Source organism: Brachycentrus maculatus, unplaced genomic scaffold (genome assembly GCF_059751285.1).
Source record: "Brachycentrus maculatus isolate JH-2025_06_01 unplaced genomic scaffold, ASM5975128v1 h1tg000282l, whole genome shotgun sequence".
NCBI lineage: Eukaryota > Metazoa > Arthropoda > Insecta > Trichoptera > Brachycentridae > Brachycentrus > Brachycentrus maculatus.
In genome coordinates, this window is record NW_028281033.1 from 274,847 (window position 1) to 295,009 (window position 20,163).

A 20,163-nucleotide genomic window follows, 5' to 3' on the forward strand; every position below is an offset into this window, starting at 1 on the left:
TATTTATTAAATATAACCCTGGACTGGTATCTGAAGCGGAGGGCTGATCACCTTTCCTTCATGTGTAAAACGATCAAGATAACACTGCGTTTATATGCCGCAGTGCCCTATGCACCACTGGGTGTGGATAAGGGTTTTAATAACTGTATTCTATCGAAATCTAATTGAAGATGCGACAAAACATGACCAATCCCGTGTTAAACCAATATGTAATTGCACAAAAATCCTTTAAATGCAAATCTTTTCTGTTTACTGTATTCAAACGAAATTCTAATTAAAGTTGGTGTACCGTGTTGATTAGTTGGTGTGCCGTGGAAAAAAGTTTAATTTTGTGAAAATAATACAATTGCTCCGAATTCTGATTGCCTGTGCTCAGTTAAGTGGGTATTACTTAAGTTGGTAGGTGTACCTTTAATAGAAAAAGTTAGCGTAACACTGGTCTACACGATATTTTATTAGTATATATGTATGTGGAGGTCTTCACCAAAAAGTTACATTCCCAATATTGCACAAAAAATCCTTTAAATGCAAATCTGTTTGTATTCTATCGAAATCTTCATTAAAGTAGCGACAAAACGTAACCAATCCTGTGTTAAACCAATATGTAATCATTAAATTTTACCAAAACGTAACAATTTTACAAGCTAGAATTCGTGATTACTTAAAATCATTTATAATGCAAATGTAACGTTTTGGTGAGTACCTCCAGATTTATGTTTATTATGTTTTTCGTTGTTTCGGCATTCACTATGTGGTATGACATAATTGAATTATAAATAAAACACTTGTTTTTTACCACTTGAGTATTATATTAACAACTGCTTATGGAAACTACAGATGCTTCCATATACAGGTTTGAATATAAACTGTTTGAGTATAAAATGTTAATCAACCCCATATTCTTCTTCATCTTTGTTGAGATTTCAAAATAATATTCATTTATGACAATCATTTTTTATTTATTTATAAAAAATAATTGACAAAGCTACAATTTTTGGTAATAAATAAATAAAAATATTTTCATTTATTGATTCGGCAGTCACATTGTGGTAACATCTATCCTTTTTAATTAAAATTATGCTCTGTAATTACCACTATTTCAATAAATAGTGGTATTTATCAAGTAACACTAAAAAAATGTTTAAAAAAATACTGGCCAAATTACAAGCAGCATTAAAAAGAAATACATGTTTTCAGGTGGTTGTCAGTATCTAAATATAATCCGATATTCGGACCTTGCACACGAATAAAAAAGTCAGCTGAATAAAAACTATCGTCAATCCAACATAGATAGCTGCTGCGAGCTCATATGTACTGTGTCACGAGATTGATCAATATATCTAGGCGTTCCAAAAATTTGAGTAGTGTGGTTGGGGTAGAATTGATGAATGTTGCACTTGTGTAAAGTTATCACTTAATCAGCAAATGAAAGGTCATGAGCTCTGTCAATACCCAGACTTCCATATTTTTCTTCATCTATGTTGAGATGTTAGCATATTATACTGTATAGAGTATATAATAAGAAAATAAATATCTCTTCTTTCAAAACTATTTTTTCTATTTAAAAAAAAATCGTGAAATGTGAAAACGATATAGTGAATGGTGAAGGTGAAGGTGATATGAAGAAAAAAAAATATGAAAAAAATACAATAATCTTTAAGTATTTTTTATTTCTTATTCTCTTCGTTCAGACCACCCGGTACCACGTAATCATTTTGTGATTATATATCTCGGTCCCTTTTCGTCTCAAGACATCCGCAATACGCGTCTCTTTCTCTCATTACACCTGAAATGACGAGTCCTTGACTTTGCTTACAAAAGAACCGTATTACTAATAAAACAAAGCGAGACAGCTATATAAATTACATCTTCCTTCGAATGGTCTCAAGTCATAAATCAAAATGTACCGTTGCGCTACTTTTGTCTCGCTCGATCCCAGTACAAATGGAAGGAAGCGAGAAAGAGATGGGTATATTTTATCGTATTATCTTTTGATCTTGAAAATCTCAGTCAATGACCCGAAGACGAGTCATCCACCCGCGTTTTTTTAAACTAATACATATGTTCGAACAATTTGAATATTTTTCATGCAAATAATTTTTGCGTACGCATAAAAAAGTCCGACATTTGTATAACGCTTGTGTATTTTTTATATGAACTCTAAAAACCTTTTTACTTTTTTTTTATATTGCTAAATGCAGATGAATTTTCAATTTTTTTCGCGTACGCATAAAAAGGTCCGGTATCTTGATAAAGCTTGTATATTTTTTATATGAATTCAAAAAACTTTTTTACTTTTTTTTTATATTGCTAAATGCAGATGAATTTTAAATTTTTTCGCGTACGCATAAAAAGGTCCGGTATCTTGATAAAGCTTGTATATTTTTTATATGAATTCTAAAAAACTTTTTTACTTTTTTTTTATATTGCTAAATGCAGATGAATTTTAAATTTTTTCGCGTACGCATAAAAAGGTCCGGTATCTTGATAAAGCTTGTATATTTTTTATATGAATTCTAAAAAAATTTTTGAATTTTTTTTTCATATTACATATTACAGATGAGTTTCGAATAATTTTCGCGTACGCATAAAAGGATTGATATTTTAAAAACGCGTGGATATTTTTAATGAGAACTTTTTTCCATATTATTAAATTCAAATTAAGTTCTATACCGACATTTCTTAGTGGAACTGCATTTTATAGAATAAATAATAACAACTGCATATGTAATTTTTTCCACATGAATTTTATTTGACCAGCAACCGGGTTTCGCCGTAACCGACATCATCAGACCAGTTTGAGGTTATTGAATGATTTAGTTTCGACTATTAATGGGTCCATGGATAAATATCACGATGTGCGCTAATAAATTAATATGAAAAATAACAAGACTAAGTTTGTGATTTTCCATTTTATAATTAAAATGCAACATTGTTTTAAAATCACCATAAAAGTGATTTTAAACATATATATATATATATATATATATATATATATATATATATATATATATATATATATATATATATATATATATATATATATATTACATAAAACCCTAAACCGCACCCAAATGGTGCATAGGGCTCTGTCATATAAACACAGTGTTATCTTGATCGTTTATACATGAAGGAAAGGTGATCAGCCCTCCGCTTCAGGTACCAGTCCATGGTAATTTTGAATAAATTACAATAAATAATTGATTTTAAACATAGTTACATTTTAATTATAATTTATTATTTTATCATTTTTTTTTTGTTTTGGGGGCCACACGAGCTCAACTACTCTCTTATGGTAGAGAAAGTCCAAAAGAAGTTTTTGAGGTATCTCTACATGAGAGAGTACGGCTATTATCCTCGGCTCTACCCGACCCAGTTTCTCCAGGGTATGCTTGGGTACAATAGTTTAGAGACTAGAAGGAATGTGTATCTGATTACGCATTTTTTTCGATTGTTGCGCGGTATCCTGAAATTATCCGGAGCATTGGTCTGTAAGTTCCCGATAGTTACCTAAGACAGCGTCGGCATAGATTGTTTCACATTCCTATACACAGGACCAACCTGCCGATGGTTATGCCTGTAGGAAGAGCTACCGCTATGTTGAAGAATATCACATTGGATATTGATCTGTTCCATGTGTCCGAAGGAGTCTTCCGAAGCGGGATTCTTCTACACATTTAACAAGAGTCTTCTTGCTTACTTTTTAATTTGTTTTTTTTTTTTTTTAATGTATACGCCTTAAATGTTAGTTTGTAATGTATGTATTCTTTTACGATATAACTAACTATAACCTTATATTTTAACTTTAATGATTGCTTTTGAATAAGCTCCCGGGTCCCTGGTTAGATTCCCAAGAGGGTCTAAATAAATATCAGTGATTTTTCAGTCTAATATTTATTTAATATGACCCTGGACTCGTACCTAAAGGCTGATCACCTTTCCTTTGTGTATTTAACTATCAAGATAACACTGCTTATATACGATCCAGTGCCCTATTCACCATTGAGTGCAGATAAGGGTTAGAAGAAGAAGAAGAAGAAATCATGAGTTAAATTATAACCTAAACTCTCAAAAATGTCGTTTTTTAGGAATATAATTAATTAGCATACTTGTTTTTCGAAAAATCCGGTCTAACGGTATTTGTTTTTAATTGGTACACATTTAAAAGGATAACGACCCCAGTTCATGAAAAATCCCATAGAAAAATATTTGAAAAGTAACTTAACAACAATATGTAACTTATATGCGTTGGGCGGTGTTCCCAAGAATGGCCAATTATGAGATAATTTAGATTTTTCTAAATTTTTTATCCGCCTCCATAGTGTAAGTAGTGGTAGGAGCGTTACCCTATCGTCCTGGAGGTCCCGGGTTCGATTCCTAGAAGGGTCAAAATATAAACATTTATAAGAGATTTTCACTCTAATATTTATTGATTTGATATGACAATGAATTGATAAACAATTTTTGAATTTTTTTGTAGCTCCATTTTGTTATTTAATTATAAAGTTTTATAATTACCTATAATTTGGAAGTCTGGTTCTTTATAGAGCTTACGACCTGTCATTGACTTGTTTAAGTGATCCCTTTATACACTGCGTAACATTGTGAATACCGAGACTTATAGCATATATTCCAGTCTCAATATACTTCTTCATCTATGTTGAGATATCAATAAAAATCTACATATAAATAGTTGTCTTTATTTTATATAACAGGATAACAACTATTTAGTTTTCCTCATAAATGGTTTCCACGAGAATGGCAATTTATGTGGAAAAAACTGTTGTACAGTTGTTATTGTATATATAATATGCAGTTCCTAGTTCCTATTTAAAAATATGTATTGTTCAAAACTAGAAAATACTACCTCATATTTGTTAATTCAATCTGATGTCATTTTGATATAACGACATTGTCACGATTTCTGCATTTTTCGTGAGAAAATAAGTAATCTATTCTGCACATACAAGTAGACTGGAAAAATATAACATTATTATGATGGAAATGAACGAATTGAAGAAGAGTCTATATACATACTTCATCTCAGATCTAAGTAAAAAAAAATGTAATAAATTAAATTATATTGATCTAATTTATTTTAAAAGCTTTTTGCATATAGCAGTACCTCGTAGCATTAGTACCTTATTGAAATTTGATTAAAAACATTATGAACATCTAGTAAAACATATTGCACTTAAAATATAAATATAGCTAATGAAGCATTATCACTATTTGTTTTTTTTTTATATTTTTGGTATTGCCCAATGTCCTAGTGACATCTATTGGAATTTAACTACATCTTGAACAATATTAGTTATCGTGTTTCTCCTTGGGCGCCAATTTTATGAATTTTATGAAGTGTAAAACTCCTGATGTTTCAAGCCATTCATTCATTCATTTAATTCTTGAGTGAAAAATTATATTAAAAAACACTGGTTATCTCGTCAAATGCATAAGTTAATATTATTTTATGACGAAGTTATCAATAAATATAGTGGTATGATTTTAAATCGATGAATTCATTTATATATTTTGAATTCATTTGTAATACCTATCATTCTACATAGTAAGGTAGGTTAGATGTGAGCATTAGGATAATTAATAGCTACACGTCCTGCTGGATCGATATATTGCTATTGAATTTAAAATCTTGTGTAATAATTGTTGAATAATTCAAAATGAACCAACATTTTATGCGTCACACTCGCGTCACGCGCATTTTGTCTGGCAAGCGTGAGATAAATTAACATTACTGGCAACACTCCAATGTTTCTTTAGGCGCGCTTTGACGTTTATTTTGACGTTTCTGCCAATTTCTGCTGGTTTCGGCATCATTCAAAAATTAAAATGAGATTGGTATAAAAATGCGCGTATATAAGAGAAAAGCTTTATATTTTAGATTTATTTCTTAAAGCCTCAATGATTATTAACTGAATTATTATAATTTAAAATGACCTTACGGATTTTTTCTTTTACAACCCAACTTTAACACGTGAGTAGTACATATTAGCTTTTTAACCTCGTTACGCTTTTGTTGTTTAATCAATTATCTATTTATTTATTCAATATTGTTGAAAAGGAATCTTTACCAACGAAAATCAATGGGATTTGTTAAGCATGTATGTTATCGACGTAAGAACATATTCATCCAGCTGTATCAAGTAATAAATATTCTAAAAATAAGTGGTTAAGTATTATTTTTCCAAAAAATATGCGGGGTTAGGCATAAGTTTCCCGCAAAATTATGCAGTCGGTAAAGTGGTAAGTGTCCGCCTCTGTATTGTAATGGTCAGCTTGCTGGGCTACCTTACTAGAGGTCCCGGGTTCGATTCCCAGCGGGATGTCAAATAAATATAAGTGATTTTTTCACTCTAATATTTATTCAATATTACCCTGAAGCAGTTCATGTGTTAACGATAAAGATAACACTGAATTTATATGATGCAGTGCGGCTGTCCAAACTCAAAACACAGTTAGGGACAATTTTTTTTGTAGTACTTTTTTTTGCATTTTTGGACTAAGTAGATTCTGTTTTGAATATTGAAAGCATTAAATTTGTGGATCATATTGATATATTATTTTGAGAAATAAAAAGACTTTGTGTTTTGATCCACTCACATTTTGTGAGTGGATCAAAACACAAGTCTTTTTATTTCTTAAAATAATATAAGTAGATTCTACTTAGTTCAAAATTGCAAAAAAAAAGTGCTAGAAAAAAATGTCCTTTACTATGTTTTAAGTTTGGACAGCTGAGTGGCTTATGCACCATTGGGGTGCGGAGTAGGGTTTGAAGAACTTTTGAATAGGCCCCGGTGTGGGCAGTGAAAAGTTTTGATGATTCTTTCCCTTGTTGGGTAATATATCCAAAATAAAACAAGGTTTTTGTTGGATTGAATTCTACATTTATTTATGTATATCTTAATACGCGACGCGTTTCGTCTTCTTAGGACATTATCAAACACTCAATAATGTGTTTGATAATGTCCTAAGAAGATGAAACGCGTCACGTATTAACATATACATAAATAAATGTAGAATTCAATCCAACAAAAACCTTGTTTTATTTTAGATATACAGTGAAACCTCTATCTATCGTTCCTCGAATAATCGTTTTCCCGGATGTGTCGTTTATTTCTTCTATCCCGACTTAATTTCATACTAAAGTAAACCGCATCGATCGTTTCTCTATCACCATTTACCGCATTTATCGTTCGAATTAAGCTGCATATTTGATACATTTTGTCTGTTTTTTTACATTATTTCCAATTTTCTTACATTCAACGGCAACATATGGGATAGAAACTATCGAAAGCTTGTGTAACCGATACCATAAGCCGAAAATATACTATTGACTTAAAAATGACGAAAATAAAACAGTTAAAAAAGAAAAGTATTTTTGAAAATTCTATTCAGGTTTGTATTTTTTTTAAACAAATACATTTGCATCTGAAACATATATTCTTCTTAGAATTTTAGCCTACGAATGGTTATGCAGATTGGAAGGACGGTATCTTTATTCGGTCGTATCTATTTGCGTATTGACCTCTTAATCCCGCATTCATTGTTTTCCCGCATTCATAGTTTATTTTAAAAGGTCCCTTTAAAAACGATAAATAGAGGTTTCACTGTATTACCCAACAATTCAATATGGAATTCTACCAACTGTCTGCAGTTACAATAAACAAGATTCTTTCTCTTCTTTTAGCAGTCATCATGGAGGACGGTCAGTTTGTGGACGTCCAGGAGAGCTGCCCGGAGTGCGGCGTGAAGAGGGCCGTGGTGCGGGCCGGCTACCTGTACTGCGCCGAGTGCGGGATGCGGTCCGCAGAGTCCCGGCCCATCATGGAGTTCTCGCAGGACAACTTCACCGGAGTCAAGACCAAGTCCAGGAAGTTGGCTGTGGAGAAAACGGACAAAGAAAAATGTGAGTTTTTTTTTCTTTATTTTAAATTCTTTTGCGTTTCACAATATAATATAAAATATAACTTCTTTTTTTTAAATATATAAAAAATAAATAAAACCCTTATCCGCACCCCAATGGTGCATAGGGCACTCCTTTAATGCAGTGTTATCTTGATCGTTTACACATGAAAGAAAGGTGATCAGCCCTCCACTTCAGGTAATATTGAATAAATATTACAGTGAAAAAAATCACTTATATTTATTTGACCCCCCCTGGGAATCGAACCCGGGACCCCCAGAATGATAGCCGAGCAAGCTGACCATTACACTACGGAGGCGTACGTTTAATAATATAAATACAAAAAAAGATCCTACGAGGCATGGCCTGTGTGTAGGGGTATACAATGTATTTTAGGTTATAGTAAAGGACTTCATCAATTGATTTGGCAGTCACTTTGTGGTAGAATCTAACCATTTTTAATTAATGTTTTACTAAGTAAATACCACTATTTCTTAAAATCTACTGTGTATTTAAAATCTATCATACGGTGTTAGAAAATGATGCGGAATGCATCGAAACACGTGTCACAGTAGATTTTACGAAATAGTGGTATTTACTTAGTAAAACATTAATTAAAAATATAGTAAAGGACACTGGCAAGAATACAATAGAAATTACCAGAAATAAAATTAGATTAAAAGTGGTAATATAAACTACAAATATTTGATTTTAACAGAAAACAAAAAATCAAAAAGAAAATATGAAAAAAGTTAGCAACATGTACTATATGAGTTATACGTTTAAAAGAAAAAGGAACTTAGATCTGTTTTTTTTAGGTAAATTTTAAATCGAAACAAGCTTAGGTAATTAATGCATTATGTTATTTATTGTTTCGGCATTCACTTTGTGGTAGGACATGATTGAATTAAAGATAAAACACTTAGATGGAAACATCTCGGCTGTCCAAACTCAAAACACAGGGACATTTTTTTTTTGTATGTTTTTTTTGCATTTTTGGACTAAGTAGATTCTACTGAGTCCAAAAATGCAAAAATATGGTACAATAAAATGTTCCTTACTGTGTTTTAAGTTTGGACAGCCGATCTGTAGCTTCCGAAACAAGTTGTTAAAATATCATACTCAAGTAGTAAAAAACAAGCGTTTTATTTATAATTTATATGCATTCACTCATTAATCTTCGTTATTTGCTGATTGGAAAAAAGTACGAACTATTGCACCTAATACAGGGTTGATGAGGTGTGGGCAGAAGGCAGATCTCCTGGCTCCGGTATATACGAGATTGGACGGGGATCAGGACCGTCGAGGCGCTGTTTAGAGCTGCCCGAGACAAGGACAATTACTCTCAAGTGATAGTCGAAAAAAATGCATTCATAATATCATTCGTGTGAATGTAAATTTAAAATTTTTTTTTTTGAGGTCAAGGGATCCTGCATCCCTTATGTCACCGTGACCATATTAAGTCTATTATGACCTCCCTCTGTATTACAGCTCACTGCCAAGACCTACGTGAGCCATGTAACTCACGACCTGTCTTGGTGGTAGGAGTTTCACCTTCTCGGAGTCCAGTAGAGGTCCCCTCCAAGGATGTGACTTCGTTTGCGAGCGAGTGCGTCACAATTGTAGAGAATGTGGATTGGCGTTTCGTTATCCTCCATACAAAATCTGCATACTGGGGAGTCATGAAGTCCAATTTTTGTCATGTGTTTCCTCAGTCTGCAGTGTCCTGTCAAGGTCCTGGTTAGGATCCTTATTTGTTTTTTGCTAAGCTTTAGAGCTTCTGTGGTGAATTTCCGCGACTACCCTGTGATCAGTTCATTTGCGTGTACATGTGCATACCGGCCATGATGACTTATTGACATTTCAGATCAGAACATGTGGAGCACATGGCACGCGCACAACATGATCCTGATTGGGCTGGTGGAAGAGACACGCATGTGTGGAGCGCGCGTGGGCCTCGCCAGCATGGTGCTGAGGCTCTGGAGTCGCTGGCTGCGCTACAATAAAGTCGCCTTCTTCTCCAGAGTGAATATGGCGCCCAAGATTACTTTAGGTTTCAATCCCAGGTACTTTACTTTCATAAAAAAACTATAACATAGAATCAACTAGGAATAAAACTATTACATTTTGTTATACCGTTGCAAAGTCGTTTATAAGTGATCTCCTACGATGATTGAAGAAAACACTTGTTTTTTACCACTTGAGTTTTATTATAGACTACATGTTTCAGAAGTTAAACTTCCATCATTCAGGTCTGTATAATAACTAAAATATAAAATATAAAATTGTTCTATAAATAAGGAGAGGGGAAAGTAAGGGGAAGGGGTTAGTCAAGGGACGGAGTTTGAAAACAAAGGAAAAATGGAAAGCAAAGGTGAAGAATTTTGATACAATATATTATTTAAAAAATTATTATTAGAATTTAGGTTTTTTTGGATTTCCAAATTTTCAAGATAATTCATAATTTGGCCTTTATATGGAACAAGGTGTAATAATTTTAATTTATGGTAAGATCACTTAGCCCATTGCAGTTGTTGTAGCCGATCGAAGCGTGAGACGTCTATCGACCGATTCATCTGGAATACACAGCTCTTTTAGATATTCTGGAGCCATATTATATAAACTATATTAAATAAACTAAATATCCCCATTGATGAGTTAGATTATAATTGCATAATGAAGTGGCTAAAATTAATAAATCTTACAACATTTTGAGTGTGTCCAAATACTTGTTCACAAAATCTGGATTATCTCCAATTACAGGAGTTATTTTCATATTATTTTTTGACATCTCATCAAAAATGAAGAAGAATATGAAAGTCTGGGCATTTACGTAAAGTGATCACTTAAACCAGCCTATGACGGTCGTCAGCCCCGTAAATGCCCAGACTTCCATATTCTTCTTCATCTTTGATGAGATGTCAAAAAATTAATAAATCTTAGTGATAGAAGGGTAATTACTGATTTGGTCCTGTTATATAAAATTCTTAACAATTTTTTGGACAGCCCTGATCTCCTGAATCTAATAAAGCTTAGCGTGCGTCGAAGAGGTACTAGGCAAAAATCTATATTTGCAGTATTTGTACATAGTGCAAACTATGCCATGTTCTCTCCGATTCCGCAATTTCACATGTTAGCCAATGCTTTTGAAAGAATAGATTTATTTAATATATTGTTTTTCACCTTGAAGTCTGTACTTTCTCAGCATTTCTTCTCCATGTTATAATGGATAAATTTAAACGTTGTGTTTCACTCTCTCTCGCTACTCGCTGATAGTGTGTGAAGGAGACATGTATTTACCAGTGCTTACTATTTGTTATTTTATTTTATTTTATGTTTAAGACTTTTTGTTTCTCTATTAGTGTATTTTTGTATTAGATACTGTATAATTGTATATAAAGGGTCCGCCAAATTTTTTTTTTGAAAATGCTATAAAAAAAAAACTTCGTAGCTTCGGCTGTGTGGCACGTAGCGCCGTCCTGTTGAAACCAAATGTTGCCAATATCCTCCTCTTCAATTTTTGTGAACAAAAATCCGTTCAACATGGCCCGATAACGATCGCCATTGACTGTAACGGCCACTCCTTGCTCATTTTCAAAGAAAAATGGCCCAATTATGCCTCTGGACCAAAATCCGCACCAAACAGTGACTCGTTTTGGGTGTACCGGCTTTTCAATGTATGCGTGCGGGTTTTCTGTGCCCCAAATACGACAATTTTGCTTGTTTACATACCCGCCAAGATCAAAATGAGCTTCATCCGAAAAGATGATTTTTTTGGCAAAATCGGCATCTTCTGTAAGTCGATCGCAGGCCCACTCAGCGAAGCGAAAAGGCATTGGATGGTCAGTTGGCTTCAACTCCTGAACCAATTGGACTTTGTATGGCGTCATACCAAGGTCTTTATGCAAAATTCGTCTCAATGATGTCTCCGAAATGTTCAATTGTTGAGAACGACGGTGAATTGATGTTGATGGCGCTTCACGCACACTTTCTGCCACAACATCGATATTCTCGGGTGTACGCACTGTTTTTGGCTTTTCACGCTTTGGTTTATCGATGAGGATGCCAGTTTCTTTCACTTTTTTCACAAGATAACGAACATACGGAGCTGACGGTGCTTCTCTTCTTCCAAAAACCGTACGCAATTTTCGCACACATTCTGCAACATTACCATGATTTTCAAAGTAATGTCGCAATATTTCCCAGCGTTGTTCAAGCGTATACACAACCATATTCGCTCAGCGGAAGGATAAAACTAATTATCTGTCAAATCAGACATGAGCTAAGTGTTACCATTCACGAAATAAGCACTAGTTGAAAAAAAAAACTTTAGATGGCGGACCCTATATGTTTTTTTTTTTTTTTTTTTATAAATTTTTTAATCAAAGATACATTGTATGGCAAAATAATCAACATAGTTACATATACATAGTTTTTTTTACGTGCTACCTCACTAAGAGAGCAGATTGCTGGTGTTTAGAGAGGGAGTTCGCTTACAGGGTTTGTACATATAAATAAGAAGTAAAAATAAACTTACAGGGTTTGTACATATAAATACGAAGTAAAAATTAGAAATAATAAATGGTAATCAAACGGGAGTTTGCCTTACATATATGTTTTTGTAAATCATTTTTGAAAGATTTTAAATTGATTATATTTTTTATTCTTGCAGGTAGTTTATTAAAATGTTTTATTCCTATAAAAGAATAGTGGTTTTGAGCTGCACTAATATTATATTTTGGGGTCTTTAAGTTATTTTGTGATCTTGTATTTCTAAAATTATGTGTCAATAGTGTTTCCCTTTCTTTAAATATTTGTAAAATTGATGCTCTTTTAAAAATCGATTCTACAGTAGGTGCGCTAAATTCTTGGAAAATCAAGTTTGATGGATAGATCCTAGGCTTTTTTAAGATAATTTTTACAATACATTTTTGTGTTATTAATAGAGGATTTATAGTAGTTTTATAGGATCCTCCCCATCCAATAATTCCATAATGTAAAATTGATTGTATCAAGGCAAAGTAAATAGTTTTAATAGTCTTTAGAGATATAGAGTATATTTCTGAGTCTGACAAATGCATATATGTATAAGTTTTCTAACTCTCTTTATTAGTAGATTTATTTGTGGTTTCCACTTCATATTTTCATCTATTATCACACCAAGGTATTTTATTTCATTTACTTGTTTTATTTTTGTACATATTTGTGTGCATAAAGTATCATGGTTAATGTCATTTTCATTTTTGTGTATTGTAATTAAAATCTGACTGAAGGTCACTACGATTTATTGAGAATGATACATAGTATGTTTTATCGCTATTCAAGGACAAAATATTTGTTATAAGGACAAAATATTTTGTTATGTTTAATATGTATTCATAAATGTCTATACTCCTTTCAGGAAAGTTTTGTTTGGATGGTCATGTACGGCCACACTCCCGGATAGTTTAAGTTAATTGGATGATGGTTCTTTTAAAATGACTAGAAATTACACATTGGTTGTCTCCACGTATCATTAGATAAGTCATACGTATGAATGCAACTTGAAATTTTCCATTTCAGAGATCTCGAGCTGCTTTATGGTATGAAGAAAAAACGAAAAAGAACCCAAAAAAGAATTTTAGATGGGGAAACCTTTATGGGAAAAAAATTGAAAGCATCTCAAAATACGGTACGTATTTCTTCAAATTGTTATTTAAGGGGGTACTCACAAACATATGTATGTACAATTCACTAAGCGATCGGATGCGCGAGAAGCCAGACTTGTCTTAGCTCACAATTATTTTTGAAATATATATTCGAATTAGGTTTTTTTTTAGAATATATTTATAAATATTTTTTTATATATATTTTTATACTCCTTAAAAACCCTTATCCGCACCCAAATGGTGCATAGGGCACTGTGTCTTATAAACGCAGTGTTATCTTGATCGTTTATACATGAAGGAAAGGTGATCAGCCCTCCGCTTCAGGTACCAGTCCATGGTAATCGAACCCGGGACCTCCAGAACGGTAGCCGAGCGTGCTGACCATTACACTACGGAGGCGGACTTTACTCCTTACGATTTTACTCCTTACCTTTCAATAACTCTTTTCTTTTCAAAAACATATATTTATTTCAAAGAATTTTTTTTTTAAATACATAAACACTTATTTTAAGAAAGAAAAAAACAATTGCTTTAAAGGTTACCTGGGCTTTAAAAAAATAAAAATGCGGGCTATCGAATATCTCGCCTTAACTCACATTTTGAGTGTGTTAACTAGCCTATGAAATTTATGTATTAATTTAAAATCAAACACAGATTTTTTGAGTCCACTAACTTAGTAGACTCAAAAATCTGTGTTTGATTTAAAATTAATACATAAATTAAAAAGGAGTTCTACAAATTAAATCAAATCAATAAATGGCCCATGAAAGGTCGTAATCCCTGTAAATACTCGGAATTTCAACCATATTATTTTTTTTATCTATATAAAAAATGTTATTTAATTATTTAAGCACTAATTCTAACATTATGAAGCTTTTATTTTTATGTTGATAGATTAAGAAGAATACGGTGTCGATAGTTGATAGTTAACGCAATTATTCATATTATTTTTTGACATCTCATCAAAGATGAAGAAGAATATGGAAGTCTGTAATTGGAGATAATCCAGATTTTGTGAACAAGTATTTGGACACACTCAAAATGTTGTAAACGCAATTATTGACTAAATGTATTATTTTGAGAAAAAAAGACTTTGTTTTTTGATCTATTCACATTTTTATTAACCAACTAGTTTTGGCAACAACCTATTGCCCTCTTCAGGGTTTAATTTGTGACTAGTTATAAATTAAACCCTGAAGAGGGCAACAGGTTGTTGCCGAAACTAGTTGGTTAGTAAAAATGTGAGTGGGTTAAAAAAACAAAGTCTTTTTATTTATCAAAATAATATCGTAGTCATAGAGGAGAATGTGACCAAGTGCATTTTGTACAAAAACATGATCATTGACTATTTGATATCTTACTAGCTTAATATTGCCCTGAAAAACATCCTTAAGTATTTTAAACTTAGAAGTATAATAGACTTGCTAAAAATGACTAACTGCATTGATGTTTATTTTCTTGCCAAGCAAAAGTGACTTTAATGGATCTCCTGAACATTTAACATTTTGTTAGTTGGTCACTTTCTCCTGTACGACTGCGATATATCAATATGATCCACAAAGTTAATGCTTTCAATATTCAAAACATCGACTTAATATTTTGCCTCGTTTTTTTAGGCTGCTCTTGTGAAACAACACCACGAAGAATACCTCATCTCGCAGTCATCTACAATGCCCCTCGCGTCACAAACATTAGACAACATCAGAATGCAAGATGAGGACAGACCGCAGACCATAGAGTTTAACAAAGCAACCAGAAATGTGTTAAGCAGGCTCATGACACTCGAGAAGCTAGATCAACACATAAAAGAAGGATTCTGCAACAGCAATTGCAAGTGCTTCAACAAAACCAAATTTGATATTAAGAAACACAGAATGAACGTCAGCCGAATATTCAATTTATACGTCTTTATTTTTTTGGGATTGCGAATCAACAACGATGAGGTTCAACTCGGCGATCTGTTGAGATGGTGCCGCGAAGGCCACGTCACCTTCGGCACCTACAAACACTTTTTCCCGGATGACATGCACTTCAATCCGGCCGATAGATTCAGACTGGGAACAGCGGCGCTATCTCATAGAAATATATTAAAAACCGCGCACAAGTTCTGCAAGGCGATGAAGCTGAAGGCGATTCGAAGGCCGGATGTCGAACAGCTGATCAAACGATACATCGAGGAACTGGAGCTTCCGCAGGAATTGCACACTTTGATATTCAAAATTGTAAATTTTTCTTCCAAATTGGATAATTATAATCCCGCACTATCGTTAGAATATCCTAATTACGAGGCGTTGGCGCTTTCGTATATTATCGTCGCTGTCAAGATGCTGTTCGGTTTGGACGGGGTGACTGAAAATGTCATCTCCTCGAGTGCGGAAAAGATCAATTCGATTTTAAATTTTCCCCGAGATATTAAACCGAGTCCTACGGGTTACGCCGAAGATGTAAATTTTACAAATAAGAGGTTGTTCGTTTGGAGAGATTGGATAAAATACGTAGAATATCGTAAGGTCTGTTTAAGGCAGTGCCATTATCCGACTAGAATGAAGTTCGATCCGGGTAATTCGGATAAACCGGAGTTGTTCCTATATCATCGCAATAAAACGCGGAAGATGCAAATGGACGGTGTCGTAAAAAACAACAAAAATTCTATCATCAAATCCCTCCTACAAAACATCGAAGATAATTCCGATTATGTCGAAAAACAATTTCCCTTTTTTGCTTGTTCACTGACTCCCAACGCCTCGTACGTACAAGACTTACTAAACTGGCAATACTTGGATACGCCGTACTCCGATTTAGAAGTCAATCGGGACATTCTGGAAGAAAGTTTTGCGCAGTATAGTGTGTCTTATCTTATAAATCCAAAATCGCTCCAAAATATACTTAAAACAAAAGGTTACAAGCTTTACGTACACAATTTCAGTTCCAATACTGATTTAACTGTGGACAAGGGGTTGAAGCGATACTTAGTGTGTAAAAAGGGAGAAAACATCAAACGGAATTATAAAAAACACGTCACAATTATCGACTGCAAACTTTCAGAATGGGATTCCAAAACAACGGGGGAAAAAATATCAAATTTTGTGTCGTCTGCTGATTTTCACAGCGACAGGTTGGACGATCACATTATCACCTTGAGAGACAATCGACGAGCGCTCAGTTCAAATGTCGAGCCCAAGAAAGACCCCGGGAAAAGAAGATTCACCTACGTGTCGCCAGACCTTCACGCGTGCTTTGAGAACTACTGGGTCCGCCACTACCCATTCTTCCCCGCAAAGTTTAACATTGAATCATTCGAGGTTGAGCTGGACGCCAACTTCCCGTCCAGTTTTTCTTGGTTCCTGAGGGAGTGCGCGTCGATTGCTGAGATCACCGCGTTCGATTTGTACAAAGAATTATCAGCTACTGAAAAATTGATCATGGAAAAAATTGACAGTCTAGCCAGACTGAAATTAAAAAAACATATAGCGAGAAGATGAAATTAAATCCCAGTTTTGTACTGACATTGGACCTAACCTAACCTAACCTAACCTAACCTTTTTATGTTTTTTTTGCGAAGGGGGAGAAGAGCTAAATTTAGCTAAATGGCTAAAAACTCCCCCCTCTCGCAGTGGCATAAGCACCCAGCGGATCTCAGTTATGAATGTTCTTCTCTGGGTTGCCGGTCTGTGAGCTATCTCCCTCGCCTCATTCGACTCGGGCACTACGGTCTGCCCGGCCCGGTCAGTGACCGGCATCCCTAGATCTGCCTAACACCGGCCTAGCCACACCTACACAACGGACCACCTAAAACACCTCGCCTGTGTCACCGGGCTGCGGGAGTCCTCTTGTGTCTGTCACCTTCAATTCAATTAATTTATTTATAGTTAACATACACATTACAAACTTAAATTTTAATCGTATACATTGACAAAAATAGAAAATAAGCAAGAATACTATTGCTAAAGGTGTAGAAGAATCCCGCTTCGGAAAACTCCATCAGACACATGGAACAGATCAATATCCAATGAGACATTGTTCAACATAGCGGTAGCTCTTCCTACAGGCATAACCATCGGCAGGTTGGTCCTGTGTATAGGAATGTGAAACAATCTATGTCGACGCTGTCTTAGGTAACTATCGGGAACATACAGACCAATGTTCCAGATAATTTCAGGATTATCGATCATACCGCACAACAATCGACAAATATGCGTAATCAAATACACCTTGTCATGGTAGGGGGGTTTGTCTCCGTTTCGGCGGCCACTAAGAATACATATGTACAATATGTCTTACACAGAATCGAGAGTTACGGTGCAGGGTGTCGGACACTCAGTACCGGTGGTCGGGAGTGAGCAAGCGGTCTCTCAGGCATCGTCAGCCTGCAACCGCAGTGCGGAGGGCGTAGCCGTCCTGGCTCCAGTCGCATCCCCTGTTACAGGAAGATACACGAGGCTGAAGGAGATCCTGGCCCGCCATCTGGACGAACTCGTCAAGATAAGGGAGTTTGTAAAGGGACAGCGAAACGTCCACATCCCAATAAAAGAGGAGATAGCTTCCCTAGGAACCTCCCTCGCATGGTTGGCGGAGGAAGTGGAGGAACTAGAGAGGGCCGATGAGATCACTGCCCTCACCAGCCCCCAAGGTAGAGCTGCTGCCGCCATAGCGGCGTCCCCTCAGACAAGTGTGGATGGAGAGGTCGCACCCGCTGCCAAGGAGACAGAGAAGCCAAAGGTAAAGAAAAAGAAGGGGAAGAGCGAGAGGACGCGGACCCTTCCCCCTGCTCTTACTGACGCCCCCCTGCCATCTCCAACCGGAACACGGGCGACGGGCTGAGGGTGGAGCCAGGTGATGCGGAAACGCAGAAAAAAGAAAGGGTAGGACCCCAGCCCGAGTGAAGGCGCAAGATCAAGGTGGGGAGAGGCGCTCATCGTCAAGGCGACGGGGACCGCCTCCTACACAGAGATCTGCCGAAAAATGGCTAAGCACCCGGCGATGATAACCGTGAAGACCGTGAGGCACACCAGGGCGGGAGATCTCCTTATAGAGGCCGGAAGGGGCGCCATTGAAGGACTTGAAAAGGCAATCAGAGAGATCGCAGGAGAGGGCGTGACTGCGCCGCGTGATCCCCTTGACGGTCTTGACGGTCGTCATCCGTGACCTGGACGGGGGTGTCGAGAGGGGGACGTGGCAGAGGCCCTCACCAAACAGGTGGAGGCGGACAAAGCGGAGTGCGTCAGGGTTCTGAGTCTGCGCTGTGCCCACAGGGGCACCTAGGTTTGCCGGTGCGAATTACCTCGCAGCCAGCTGGCCATGGAACTCCTTGTGCAGGCTCAGAGTAGAACTGGTGGTGTGCCGTCTCCAGGAGAGGATAAGGCTCACGCGGTGCTCCCGGTGCCTGGAGTATGAGCGGCGTCGTGTCGATCCACCGACAGAACCTGTGCCGAAATTGTGCCCAACCGGGCCACGAGTCTGCAGACTGCAAAAAGAGTCCGCTTTGCTTCCTCTGTCCTAATGGGGATAACCTAACTTAACCTACCCTTATTCGTACCCAATGGTGTATAGGGCTCTGCATCGAATTGACGCAGTGTTATCTTAATCGTTACTTACACAAAGGCAAGGTAATCACTCATGCACTATAGGGACCAGTCCAGGGTAATTTTCTTCTTCCTCTTCTTCTTTCCATGTTCGCTCCCTAGGTGGAACATATGGCCAACACGAGATGTCTCCAAGTCACTCTATCATGCGCCATCTCCTTGGCTTCCTCCCAGGTCAGTCCGGCGTCTCGAAGTTCCGCTGAGTATAGTCGCTGAATGGTCGTCAGCGGCCTTCCGGGGCGCCGGAAGCCTCGGGGTTGGAAGAAGAGACATGAGGGGTTGATGCTCTCAGGTGGCATTCTAAGGACATGTCTACCTTCTCTTTAGGACTTCCAGTATGAGGGGCTGTTGAGTTCTTCTCCTCACATCGTCATTCCTGATGAAGTCATACCTGTTTATACCCAGTATTCGCCTCAGGCACCTATTTTCAAAACTTGCTAGTTTCTTGCTTTGAGCTTCGGTGAGGTGCCACGACTCACATCCGTACAGCAACACTGTTAGGATGCAGGCGTTAAAGAGACGACACTTGGTTTGTCGAGTAAAGCAGCCAGTCCCAGACATGGTGAATGTTACACTTGTATAAACTTATCACTTAAACCAGTCTGTGATAGGTCATAAGCCCTGTAAATACCCTGACTTCCATATTCTTCTTCATCTCTGTTGGGATGTCAAAATGTTTATTTATTTAAATTTATTTATAGAGGATATATTTATTTATTATGTGCATAATTATTGACAAATATTAACCTCATTTTTGCTACAAGTATTTATTGTTTCCTAAAAAGTATTTGGAATATATTAAGTTTTTTTGTATTTTGATATTATTCAAATGAAATAAATCGGTATGTTTTAATGATTTTTTTTATTATTTAATTTTTTCCTTGCATCCCGGCGATGGATATGCGTTGACCAGCACAGACAGCTAATTTCCTTATTATTTTTAAATTTCATTATTGATCCCGCAGCCACTTTGTGATAATATCTAGTCATTTTTAATTTAAGTTTTACTTGG

At 35.9% G+C, this 20,163-nt stretch overlaps 1 protein-coding gene across 2 annotated transcripts; it reads left to right on the forward strand.

The window, feature by feature from the left end:
• The first annotated feature begins 5,614 nt into the window (after positions 1–5,614).
• TAF1B (TATA box-binding protein-associated factor RNA polymerase I subunit B) lies at positions 5,615–20,005 on the forward strand. 2 transcript variants are annotated; one of them, XM_088267100.1, is made up of 5 exons: positions 5,615–5,992; positions 7,706–7,924; positions 9,789–9,987; positions 13,484–13,592; positions 15,186–20,005. In XM_088267100.1, the coding sequence occupies exons 2-5, from the start codon at positions 7,714–7,716 to the stop codon at positions 17,049–17,051; spliced, it is 2,385 nt and encodes a 794-aa protein (XP_088123226.1). In that variant the 5' UTR covers positions 5,615–5,992; positions 7,706–7,713; the 3' UTR covers positions 17,052–20,005. The 2 variants fall into 2 exon arrangements, with proteins under 2 accessions (XP_088123226.1, XP_088123227.1); XM_088267101.1 differs by having other exon boundaries at positions 7,709–7,924.
• The last annotated feature ends 158 nt before the right edge of the window (positions 20,006–20,163 follow it).